The sequence below is a fragment of the Orcinus orca genome, chromosome 6 (assembly GCF_937001465.1).
Source record: "Orcinus orca chromosome 6, mOrcOrc1.1, whole genome shotgun sequence".
NCBI lineage: Eukaryota > Metazoa > Chordata > Mammalia > Artiodactyla > Delphinidae > Orcinus > Orcinus orca.
This window is the reverse complement of record NC_064564.1, coordinates 117,666,761-117,679,660: the sequence shown is the minus strand read 5'-3', so window position 1 is coordinate 117,679,660 and position 12,900 is coordinate 117,666,761. Positions and strand designations below refer to the sequence as shown.

At 52.1% G+C, this 12,900-nt stretch overlaps 1 protein-coding gene across 1 annotated transcript; it reads right to left on the bottom strand.

Moving 5' to 3' along the window:
- Window positions 1-11,950: 11,950 nt before the first annotated feature.
- On the bottom strand, window positions 11,951-12,601 carry LOC125964911 (guanine nucleotide exchange factor subunit RIC1-like; the record flags this gene model as incomplete). Its single annotated transcript, XM_049711872.1, has 1 exon — window positions 11,951-12,601. A coding segment is annotated over one exon (651 nt), but the record flags the coding sequence as incomplete, so codon positions are not given.
- Window positions 12,602-12,900: the final 299 nt, after the last annotated feature.

The following is a 12,900-nucleotide window of genomic DNA, read 5'->3' as shown; positions in this document are numbered from 1 at the left end:
ATGACAGCAGTAGCACAGAGGCTGCGGAGGGAGAAACTGAAGGACCCTTGTAAGGTGCTTCTGCTACAGATGAAGTGATGTTTCTAGGAGGTAGACATTGATAAGCTACATATATGTACTATAAATACCAAAGCAACCAATAAAATACTACAACAAGGGTTTATAGCTAATTAGCCAACAAAGGGGTTTAATAAAATTTTCATTAAAATCACCACTGATTCTTTAAAAAGCTTAAAAAGAGGACAAAGAGAACAAAAATATAGAGAATAAATAGGAAAAATATCAAGATGGTAGATCAAAAACCAGTCTTATCAATAATCACATTAAATGTAAATGTCCTAAAAACCACCAATTAAAAGGCAGAGATTGACAGATTAAGTAAATAAGCAAGACCCAGGGATATCTGACTTATAAAAAACCCATATTAATATAAAGGCAGAAACAGGCTAAAAGAAAACAGATCAGAAAAGATACATTATGCCAATGTTAATTGAAACAAAGATGGTTTGGCTATACTAATATAAGACAAAGAATATTTCAGAGCAAAGATACCACCAGGGATAAAGAAAATCTTTTCATAATGATAACAAAATTAATTCATAAGGGGGCATAATAATCTTAAACTATTATGCACCTAATAACAGAACTTCAAAAACACACAAAGCAAAGGCTGATAGAACCATAAGGGAGCTGATGGCTGGAGGTTGTGTGCTGACCTCTCCCCCAAGTTGGGCAGCCAGGCCATCCTGAAGGGGCTCTAGCTGGTGCATCTCTGTGTCCACCACTGGGTCCTGGAGTCCTTTGAGTCCACCTAGATTGGGGACAGAAGGGCCTCTGGCCATTTGTCCTGGGCTTGAGCAAGGACTAGATGGGGTGAGGGAGCAGAGTAAGGCTGGGCTTCCCTGTTACATGTCTTTGCTTTGCTTCAAGCTTTAAATGTGCTGGTTTTTGAAACATGTGCCCACCCAGATCTACTGGAGTCCTAGATCCCCGAAGACTGTCTCCTCAGAGGGTGAGGAGTGTGCAGGAAGGGGTTATCTGTTGCGACATCACAGGTTGGAGAAGCAGCTCCTGACCGGGCGTTCGACAAGAAGATAATAATAACTGCATTGAAGGATGTTGTGACGATGCAACAAAATCATATACATAAAATGCCCCATAAGTGGTGGGTTTACTTGTGTGAGGGCCAAAAAGACCTTGCCTCATTTCTTTCTCTTGTTCATTTACTCTAAATATCCTGCTGGGGACAGATAGGTGTGAGGTCCCTTCCACTCTGAGTCAGACCCTGGACAGCTCTTCAAGTTATCTCTGGGGATCACACATGCCCTTTGGTACCAACTAACGACACACCAGATGTGATTCCCGCTGCTGTCTGCTTTCCACTCAAACTGGTGCCCAAGTGCTCTCCCGGGACCACCATGTGTCACCCAGGAATTTTACTTTCTGAGCCCTGCTGGCCTGTGGCTTCTCATCCTATGGCACAGGTGCCACACACCTTCCTGTAGATACTCGTTCCATCCCCCGACAGCACGATCCGGTCAGAGTCTCAGGAGGGTCCATCCGACACTAGTGGTTTGGAACACTGAGGTTTTCGCAAGGATATTAAATCGTTTGCGCAGTGGGACACAATTCCTCCCATCCCTGAGCACAGGCCCCTTTCCAACGTGACTCAGCAGCTCCTTTGTGGAACTTTTTGCCACTCTTATGTCTTTCTGCCCCTCGCATCTGGGCTGGCCCCTAGGCCTGCTGTGACAAGGAGACGGCGGTAGACAAGGCTGTGGGATCTGGGTGGAGGGGTGCGGGCGGTGTCTCACACTCAACTAGCTGCCCTGAGACAGCACACGAAGGAACCCGGACTTGGAGGAGAGAGAGGCCCAGCTGACGGTCGGTCCCAGGCGGCTGGCACGTGGGTGAGGCTGTCTGGGACCATCCGGCACCACCAACTGCTAGATGTCTGCAGCTGCAGGAGTCACCCAGGTGAGGCTGGTCCAGGCTGCTGCCCTACAGAATCGGGGCAAGTAAAACGGTGGCCGATTCAAAGCCGGGCGTAAAACTGCCCCTCCCAGGAAAATCCCTTGACTCTCCCCCCGCAACACACTCCCTCTCTCTAAGCTTCTCTGCTTCCTAATAAGAACCACACTGTTTACCAGTTAATTTCTTCTCATCTGTGTTGTCTTTGGTGTTGTTTAACGGGCATACATCTAATCTCCACAACCAGACTGTGAGTAATCCAGGATTGAGAATTTATGTACAGCTGGAATTCAATCAGCAGCTGTTTGCTCTCACTCACCTTTCTTATGAGTAATACAGAGACCTCAGCGGTGGAGGGAAAAGGCTGGACACGTTTTTGTTATAGGAATTCAGGGGTCACCATGCTCAGTGGTGAAGTGCTGCTAAGCACGGTGCCTTTGCACGTGAGGTCAGGGTGGAGGGAACCCAACCACGCGGTAGGAGGAAGGAGGCATCCTTGTCTTTTGCTTCGAGCTTCCTGGGTGTGAGGGGCCCCAGCTCATGATTCTACCAGCTGTCAGCATGGATTATTCCAAGACTTTGCTTCTACAATGGGGTTTCAACATCTTAATCAAATTATGCCTGAAGATCTTCAGTGAATACAGCCCTTGCTGGCAGAGCAATTGCAAAATGTTAGAAAAGAAAGGACAGAGTGAGGCTCCCAGAAACAGAATGAGATGATCTCAGGCAGAGAGCCCCCTGACTTAGAACAGGGGGAGTCCCTGAGGGTCCCAGCTCTCTCTGCCAGAGGAGAGGGGTCACTCCCAGGTGCAGTGTCAAAGGAGTGGGGTGATGCCCACACTAGAAGTGGCCCGTGAAGGTCGCAGGAGGGCAGAGGCACGGGAGGCCATGGGGGGGGGCAGGTGCACAGCAGGCCACGCAGGGAGGGAGCCTGGAATGTACTAGCTTCTTCCTCCATCGCAGCCAGGGGAGGCGCTGAGAAGCCTGGGCAGCATTAACCTTGCCCTTCACAGCAAGTGTCCATTAGCTGCTGCGGATGCCGCCCTCAGCTTTCCCCACCCTCCTCCACGCCAAAGCCCAGAATATTGACTGTTAGTGTTGACTGACAATGGATCTCCCTGTGGGCCTCACAGGGTCCAGGCCAACTGCACGCAGAATAAAGCCACAATTTTTCAGCCTGGAAATGTGGGTTTTCTGTGATTTAGCTCCAGTCTCTGGTTTCAGGTATGTGGATGGAGTCATGAGCTGGCTGCGATGGGGCCGAGCCCTCACCCCACTGAGCGGCTCTGCACTCAAACCTGACTTCCCCTGGAACTGGTGGCCCCCAACTCCCCAGCAGGAGGGGCTGCACTCCCAGGACCCCAGCCTCCAGGAGCTGGCTTTCCCAGACTCCACTGTAGAACACCTGGGACCCACGCAGGTCTCCTTCCGTCTGCTTCAGAAATCGAGGTGCAACGGGGCTGCCTACTTCCCCTGGAGCTTGGGTACTGGCTTTCTTGGGGGCCAGGGACTCGGCACGCTCTGCCCTTCTGCTCACGGGTTCCAGCCTGCACAGGGGTGCCCCTGGCTAATCTGCAACACGTACTACTGCAGCTGCCACCTTTTTCAGCCACCAACAGGGTGGTGCTTTTAGAACTGGGACGAGAGGTTAGATACGGAGCAGAATTAGGGAAAAACAATCGCTCCTCATTTCCAGCCGTGTTTTGATCGGCAAAACAGATTTGGTCATTGAGGCCGGAGCAGTCTTGTCTTTCCCGACCACGTTAGAGAAACAGAGATGCCTCGCTGCAACTGTGGGAAGAAGATTGAGGCGTCGCCCGGGCCTGGATTGGGTCTGGGACACAGGGCTGCAGTGTTATTTCACTGCCCTGAGCCTTGGGTTTCTCATGTGCTCGGGGGCGGGGGGTGCAGGGAGGGGGAGGGGGAGGGGGAGGGAGGGTGTAAGATGACCTGCCCCACAAGGTGGTGGGCTGTGAGCTCTGGGGGCGTGGCCAGTGCCCCCCTCACCGATTTCCTTGCTTTTCAGCTTCCACTGCAGAAATGCGGGCTTTTCTGACTGTGGTCCCCAGTCTCGGGCAGCGCCGTGGGCTGACGGCACCATGCCTACCACTTAGAGGAGTCTGGGGAGATGGAGGGGTGCCTTGGACAGTGTAAATGAGGACTTCAGCCGCCGTCTCGTTTACCTTGGTACAAAGGGATTTATGGATTTCATCGTAATAATTTTAAGACTTACTGCTAAATTAAGTAGACTTATTAAGCCCTGGCAGTGTATTTTTGTGTCCAGCATAGAAACAGCCTTGACTGTCACGAAGGGTTTTCGCCCACCGAGCTCGGTGACGGGACAACCGAGCAGAGCAGTGGCGGCCCCACGGCTGGCCGAGAGCGTCGGGATGTTTTTTCCTTCTTTTCTTAACACTGGTGCCTGGACTTTGTAACACCTGCCTGAGGGCGGAACACAAAGGACCTGGCCCTTCAAGGGGACTCCCGTGTGTCTTTGGAAGGGGAACCAGTGGAACAGAGGAGAGAGAGCCAGCCTCCTCCCGAGGGGCCAGCACTGATGGAGGTGGAACACAGTGGGCAGGGCCCAGGCCAGATCAGCTTCCCCGTCTGCACTCTTCTCCTCCTGGGGCCGCCAGTGGGATGCGGAGCTGAGGGCGTGACTGGGGATGGGGTGGGCAGAGGGTTTCCCCACGGGTGGGCTTTGTGTGCTGAATGTGGGTGTCTGCGTGGTGAGCGTCTTCAGTGACTTCTAGAAAAATGCTGCACACATTCTCCCAGCCTGCTGAGCCTGGGCTGTGGGTCTGCCCTGGGGAGGAGTGTCGGTGGGGAGGACGTCTCCAGCGTCGGCCTCAGGGCACCGCTCTCATTCCAGGGAGACTCACGCAGGGGTGACACTCCGGCCCTTCACTGTGGACCACGGGGGTGGAGGGGATTGAGAGGTGGGAGAAGATGTGACCCACTCCAGAGCTCAGCCCTTAAAGACCACCTGTCAGGGCTTGGAGTGTGGCTTCGGAGGAGAAGCCAGCTGGCATCACGCAGTGTCTTAGCTGGACCTCAGGAACCAGGCGCGGCCCAAGCTTTGCAGCACAGGTGTACTTGGGTGGGGCTAAGTGGACGTGGTGTGATGTAACCCTGGTGAATGTGTCACCGCATCTGAAAAGAACCTCCCCTCCCTCCCTCTCTCGCTCCTTCCTTCCTCTTTCTTACAACAGACACTTACTGAGTATCTGTCGAGCACCAAGTGGATGTCAGGTTGTAGAAGCCTGGACTTGAGACAGGCTGGGACCTGGGACCTGGGACCCGTTGCTACAGTGTATGCCCCGGACACGTGTCTCCTTGAGTGACAAAATGCAAAGCAACTGTACGGGACTGAAAATAACTGCGTGCATGCGCAGTTGGGGCAAATTATGGACAACAAGATACAAAGAGACCAGAAAACCCAGCTGCCACCTCTGAAGAGCCGGAAGCAAAAGCAGGGCACTGAGCATGCCCCCTGCACACACCACCACCAAGGGGGTAGGCAGACCTCCTAAGCCACGCCTCTGGCCCGCCCCCTGGACACACCCCTACCCTCACCCCATATAAGGAACCAGATGCCCCCGCCCTCAGGAGTGAGCAAGGGAAGCTGTTGTTTGTTCTCACTCCCTGCTGCTGCAGCAGGGGCCCCACTACAGCCTTCCCTGAATTTCTTGTCTGGCCTCTGATCAATTTCTATCGATTGGGGACCAAGAACCCTGGTCGGTATCAGACTCAATCCTTAGCATTGCCCCATGAATTAATCCTCTTGTTCATTTATTTTACGGATGCCCCCTGAGGCCCAGGCAGTGTGCCAAGGGAGTAGGGGTCCTGTTCTCATGGGCACGAGGCCGAGAGTAAGGACACAAATATCTACAGGAACAAATCTAACCAAGGCCGTGTTTGGGTGTCTGAGTCAGAGTGGGGCTCACGTCAGGATGAGCAGAGGGTCCAGTCAGAACAAAATACAGCCAGAGACGGCTGATGTCTGGTCCCACGGTGCTTCGGAGCCAGCCCTGCAGGAGGGGTGGTGTGCACTAGACCTTCACCCCCCTCCCCAACTCACAGGTGGGAGGGGACGCTGCAAGGGTCCCAGGGCTGCTGCGTGTGCTGATTGAAATCCAGGCTGAGAGGACCCAGTGTCGGGCACGTCGAAGCTGTACTGGCCAAGCCAGGTGTCCTGAGCAGCCAGCGATACGGTGTCTTCCTGGCAGCCTGACGCGAGGCCGGCCACACCCCAGGACAATTCCTCAAGGCAGCGTCCCTCCTTCCTCTGAGCACAGCCGGGGTCTGTGTAACTCTCCAAGGGCACGCGGCGGACCGGGCTCTCCATGGGGTCACTCCAGGGTTCTGGCTGGACTGCTTCTGCTTCTTCATTGCAGTGACTTTGGAGAGAGAAAAAAAAAGACTGGAGCTGCTAACATTTGCAGAATTTGTTTCAAACCGTATTAGACTTTGCTAATTAAAATGACTTACGCTGCTACAAACCGAGTCAAATCGATCGATTTTTAGCAAATCAAAGCCCGTCCCTTTCCTCGGCAGCTCTGGGGAGCAGATGAGCAGGGGAGCTTGCCCAGGTGTCCTTTCTGCAGGGCTGAGGGGGGGACACGGCCGGGGTGCATCCACCTCCCGGAAAGATCAACGAGCACATCCCGGGCATGGGTTCAGAGGGTCCCCCAGTGGCCTTTTCCTGGGACATTCAGCACATTGCATTCTCAGTTGTGTCCTTCCTTTCCTAACTAACTCCGAAGCATAATGAGTATTTACTGGATCCCTGCTTTGTGCCTGGCGGGAGAGACTATGGTGGTGTTTTGGGGGGATGGCAGAGGAAAGGGTGGGGGATGGGAGGGATGGAGATGGGAGGGGTGGGCAGGAAGGAATGGCGGGAGGGGAAAGAGACAACGACAATGGGTAAAGAAAGTCATCTCCCAGGGTATTAAGGGTCTAGAGGACAATGTGTCAGGTTGACATGGAAATGGCTAGCTGGGTGGGGGGTGGCTTTGGATGGTGGAGTCCCTAAAGAGGCAGCAGGAGTGGGGAGCTTTGCGCTAGTCAGGGAAGGGTGTGGGCAGGGCCAGCCAGGGAGCAGGCTTGGAGTGACCATCTGGGCTCTGCTTTCACAGCTCTGTCTGCTGTTCTGTGGGGCTGGGCTTTGGCAGCTGGGATGTATCTCGGAGGTGGGCTGACGGTGGGGAGAGAGGGTGACTTAGGGTCCCGACTGGGTGGGGCAGGTGGTGGTGCCGTCTCAAGGTGGAGGCTGCTCGGGGAACGGGCTGCAGTGGACAGTGGGAGCTCCTTGGCGAGGTCAGGAGTAGACACACGTGGAGCCACCGGTCTACAGATGGCGTCTAGAAGCTTGAGGCTGTGCACGGTCACCTGGGGCCAGAGGGCGGAGAGGGGAGGGGGTGGGGAAGCCCAGGCCCTGGGTGTCACCACATAGAGGCGATGAAGGGGAGTCTTGAGGTAAGAGGGAAGCCAAGAGCCTGCTTCAGGAAGGAGGTGATCCAGAAAAGCTGGGGCAGAGACCTGGCGACGGGGCGGTCACGGGCAGCTTGTCAAGGTCAGTGTGGACGGTGGAGGGAACAGAAACCCAGCTGTAGCCACTGGTGAATCTGAATGACACGCTTCAGACAGGAGCAAGCCCCGCAGCCGGTGGGAGCCCCACCTTGCTGTGCTGTGTGCTGTGCGCTGCCTGTACCACTCTGGGCCAGTGTCAGAGCCCTGGTGTCAGATTCCCAGGTGCCCAGAGGGAGGAGCTGTGAGGTGCAGACGGGGGAGGGACAAACTCCATCTGCTAGAGACTGGGAGGGCTTCCCAGAGGAGGTGGCATCAGTGGAGGCTTGGAGTCTGTGGGCATTTCCTAGGTCAAGAACCGGGGAGGGCAGGAGGCAGAGCAAAGCAGGGAAGGCTCTGGAGAGGCGGGAGGGATGAGAGCTCCTGGAGATGAAGTGGGAGAGTGAGCTGGACTATGGGGGACTTTGGACGCCTTGTCAAGGACTTTTAACTGTAAATAAAATACACAAGCCCAACACTTCTAGGGACCACTTGGGCTGCTATACAAAATGCATTACGTATCTTTGTGCACTATAGGATAATATGTATTCATTATGGAAAAATTGGAAAATACTCTGGTGGGCTGAATACTGATCCCCCAAAGATGGCCATGTCCTAATCCCCAAAACCTGTGAATCCCCCTTCATGGTAAAAGCTGGAAAAAGAAAGGAAACAGATCCTCTTCTGGAGCCTCCAGAAGGAACCAGCCCTGCCAATGCCTTGACTTCTGACCTCCAGACAGTGAGAGAATAAATCTGTGTTGGTTTAAGCCACTGCACTTACAACGATTTCTTACAGCAGCAGTAGGAAGCTATCACAAAAGCAAAATATAGAAAGAAAAGGGGGGAGAGTATCATGGCCACTGTTTACCTTCCACCCGGTCTTTTGTCCTCACAGAATTCTTTTACACAGAATTCTTTTATTCTTTTAAGACTGGACAATTTGGCATCTTGCTTTTTTTTTTTTTTTTTTTGCAGTACGCAGGCCTCTCACTGCTGTGGCCTCTCCTGTTGCGGAGCACAGGCTCTGGACGTGCAGACTCAGCGGCCATGGCTCACGGGCCCAGCTGCTCTGCGGCATGTGGGATCTTCCCGGACCGGGGCACGAACCCGTGTCCCCTGCATCGGCAGGCGGACTCTCCACCACTGCGCCACCAGGGAAGCCCCTTGCATTTTTCACTAAACTTTACAGTGAGCATTTCTCCCATGTTATTAACATTTTGTAATGGCTTCTCATCTTTAGCAGATCTTTAAAGTAAAGGAACAACATAATCTGTGAAAATTAATAGAGGGAAACCTCATCAAAATGGAGTTAGGAGTCCAGAACAGGAAGCTCTCACACACATACCACTCAGCATTGATATAGATCCCAACAGGTAGAGACCTACCTTGCATCTCCAACAGGAAGAAGGTTACTACTTACTACCCAGCAGGAGGAAGGAAGATTTTCTCCCTGCCCGGCAACAGCCCAGCCAATGAGAGACCAGCACAGTGCAGCCAATGAAAAGCCACCACACTTCCAACTCCCAGTTTCTCCCAATGGGCTCTTTGTTTAGAACAGCCCCTCCCACTTCCCCTTCTCCTCTAAAAAAGAGTTTCCTCTCCTTTGCTTTGCCAAACTTGGATCTGGTTCATCATCGACTGCATGTCCCAAATTTCAATTCTTTGCCAATCCTGAATAGACTCATTTTGCTGGTAAAAATAACTGGCTTTTTATTGCGTTAGGTTAACAATCCATACTACCTTTTGGAAGGAAAACTCTGGCACACAGCACCCAATCCGAGAAGCTTGAGCCACTCTTAATAGGAGTGATGAGGGTGTTAGTTAAAGTATGATACCCCAAACCCCACACATGTTTATTTTCCACTCATGTGAAGTTAAGAACGTGGCTTCCTTTTGGTAGGAAGTCTTCTCGGGGTGGTGACTCAGGGGCACACACACTTTCTATCCTGTGTTTCTGTCACCTTTACGCATGGCTTCCAAAATCAATGTGCTGGAAGGGGATACAGATAGCACATTGAACCAGGGGGAAGGGGAGGTGCTGGGAAGAGATAAAGTCAGGGAGGGTCTAATTGGGAGGATTTTATGGTCCCACGTGGAAGAAGCTCATTACCACCACAAACATCCAATCCTGTGGCCACTCCCACGGGAACAGAGGCTGGGCGACTCTGCTGGACAGTGAACCAGGGAGCTGAGAAAGCATCTGGACAGCTGTGTATGTCCAAAGTTCAGTGATGCTCATTTGGGGCATGTTGGAGCACACAGGTGTAAGTAGAATGTGGGAGGAAAAGGAGCTGATTGTCCAGTAGGGGACAGGGGACAGCTCATGAGACCCTGGGAACCGAGGAAGGACAGACCACCAGCAAAGCCTGCAAGTCTGGAGCAGGGCCATTTGTTGGAGCAGAAGGTGTCATGGATTGAATGGTGCCCTCCAAAACGTTTGTCCACCTGGGACCTGTGATTGGTGTGTGTGTGGGGGGGGGGATTTTTATAGATGTAACTAAGTTAAGGGTCTCAAGATGAAATCTTCCGGGATTCCCCAGGTGGGCCCTAAATCCAATGGTGAGTGTCCTTATAAGAGACATACAGGAGACATGCGGGGAGGAGAGGAGAGACCACATGAGGATGGAGCAGAGACAGGAGTGATGTGGCCACAAGCCAGGGACGCCTGGGCCACCAGGAGATGAGGGAGGTGGGAAGGACTCCCCCCACACACACAGAGCCTCCGGGGAGAGCCCGGCCCTGCAACACCTTGATTTGGGATGTCTGGCCTCCGGAATTTGCAGATAATAAATTTTTGTTGTTGTAAGTCACCCAGTGTGTGGGCCTTTTTTAGGGCAGCCACAGGCCACTAACATGGGGGGTAAGGGGCAAAGTCAGCTCCCCAGGAAGCCGAGGCTGGGGGCAGTAATGGCATCTTCTAACATCTCTACAATTCCATAAGCTCCTGGGAAGAGGACCAGCTTGATTTCTCTCTTCATTCACCACTCTGCCTGGCCTGTGTGGCTCCAGGCATGGGCTCTGCTGATCGGGGGGCGGGTCTGGGGCTCACCAGCCAGGTGTGCGTGGAGACCAGGGCACAGGACCAGCACAGAGGTTGCTCCTGGCCTGAGAGCGAGTCCGAGGCTCGGAGGGAAACAGTCACCCCCTCTCTTCCCAGAGACAGAGGCCAAAGCATCCCTTCCCAGATGTGTAACAGGAGCCCATGGGGGTGGGCCAGCCATCACGCAGAGGATTTGCTTTCAAACACTGGTACTGTTATAACTAAGGAAATGATTTCCCAAGATAAGCTTCCCGTCTAGAAGTGCATTAAATAATCTGTTATTTTGAAACTTCTGCAAGATTTATTTGGTTAAAAAACCATCTACTACGGTTTTGAATCCACACATTCGAAGAACATTCTTGAAGCTTCCAGCTTATTAAGATGGAGAAATGGAGTTCACAGAGCACCTCGGATGACACCCTCTCCCTTCCCCATGTTCAATTAGCCACACGGCCTCAACTCAGAATGGGCGTGCGGGACAGACCTGAGATGAATTTTTCACGGGGCATTGGGCTGTAAATGATTTTTCTATTTACTTATGTAACTCCTACGTAAAAGATGATGGTATTTAATCAAATACAGACCAACTGCAAATTATGCTAGATAATCAGTGTGAAGAAATTCAATATGCTATTGACTATATATACACACACATATATATTATTGATATATATTTAAGAGTAGCTATCTACTTCAACTTGTCAACCCCTCATAAGTAGTTGTACAGTTGCCAGGGCTTTGCTTGTGGTTTAGAGAATTTCAGATGCCATTGCCATTGAGGGTTTGTTGTAACAGGTTTTCTTTTCATCACTCCCCCACCAACTTCTGTGCCACCACGTTTCTGGGAAGACCATAAGCCCCTTGAAAAAGACTGAACTTGTTTTACTCTTTGCCTCTCTAGCCTCTAACACGGGGGTTCTCAACTGGGGGCAACTTGGCCCCACAGGGGACATTTGGCAATGCCTGGTGGTATTTTTGGTTGTCACCACTTCTGCTGGCATCTAGTGGGTAGAGGCCAGGGGTGTACCTAAACAAAGAATTGGCTTGTCCAAAAATGTCAAGAGTGCTAAAGGAGAAACCCAGGTCTAAGGCTGCAGAAAACTCGGTCCATGTTTCAGGAATGGAACACAACGCTTGAGTTAGGACTTTTCACAGCTCCAGACATCTGCTGCTCTTGCTGCCTGGAGCGCCTCCCCCACTTCCCTTCTTCTTTAGCAAGTGTTCTAATCCCAGAACACTTGTTAGTTAGATCGGAGTCTGCTTCCCCAATGGCTCATGAAGCCCACTGGACATATAAACTCCATCTTGTTATTTCTGTTTTCCCAGCAGCTATACAAGACCCAGAGCCTAGTTTGCTCTGAATAAATGTTTACTTGTTAGCTGGCTGGCTGGCTGGCTGGTTGGATGAGTGGATGGTGGATGGTTGGAGGGATGGATAAATGGGTGGATGGTGGGTGGATGGACGGATGGATGGGTGTATTGTGGATGGATGGATGGATGGGTGGGTGGATGGTGGGTGGATGGATGGACGGATGGATGGGTGGATGGGGCGGATGGTGGATGGATGGATGGGTGGATGGATGAGTATATGGTGGATGAAAGGATGGATGGATGGATAGATGGGTGGATGGATGGATGGGTGGGTGGATGGTGGATGGATGGATGGATGGATGGGTGGATGAAAGGATGGATGGATGGATAGATGGGTGGATGGATGGATGGGTGGGTGGATGGTGGATGGATGGATGGGTGGGTGGATGGATGAGTATATGGTGGATGAAAGGATGGATGGATGGATAGATGGGTGGATGCTGGATGGATGGATGGATGGGTGGATGAATGGATGGATGGATGGATGGGTGGGTGGGTGGATGGTGGATGGATGGATGGATGGATGGATGGATGGATGGATGGGGTGGATAGTGGATGGATGGATGGGTGGATGGTGTGGATGGACGAATGGGTGGATGGACGGATGAATGAATGGGGGATGGATAGATGGATGGTGGATAGACGAATGGATGGATGAGCAGTAGGTAAGTCAGGAGGCCTTGGTGTTGTCCTTTGTCTGCCACCAACTGGCTATTTGACTCCTGAAAGGTCAGTTAGACTCTGCAGAAATGAATAGTTGGTCTGGAGAGGGCAGGGGTTTCTTTCCAAGTGGTGCTGTGAGGTCCTGAGAGCTCTGTGGAGGTGGCCTCAGGGCTGCCCTAGGGAACACACTGGAGACCTGAGGGAAGTGTTGCCAGATAAAATACAGGACTCCTAATAAATAAGATTTTTTTTTGATCAGATAAATAAACTTAATTATTTAGTGTA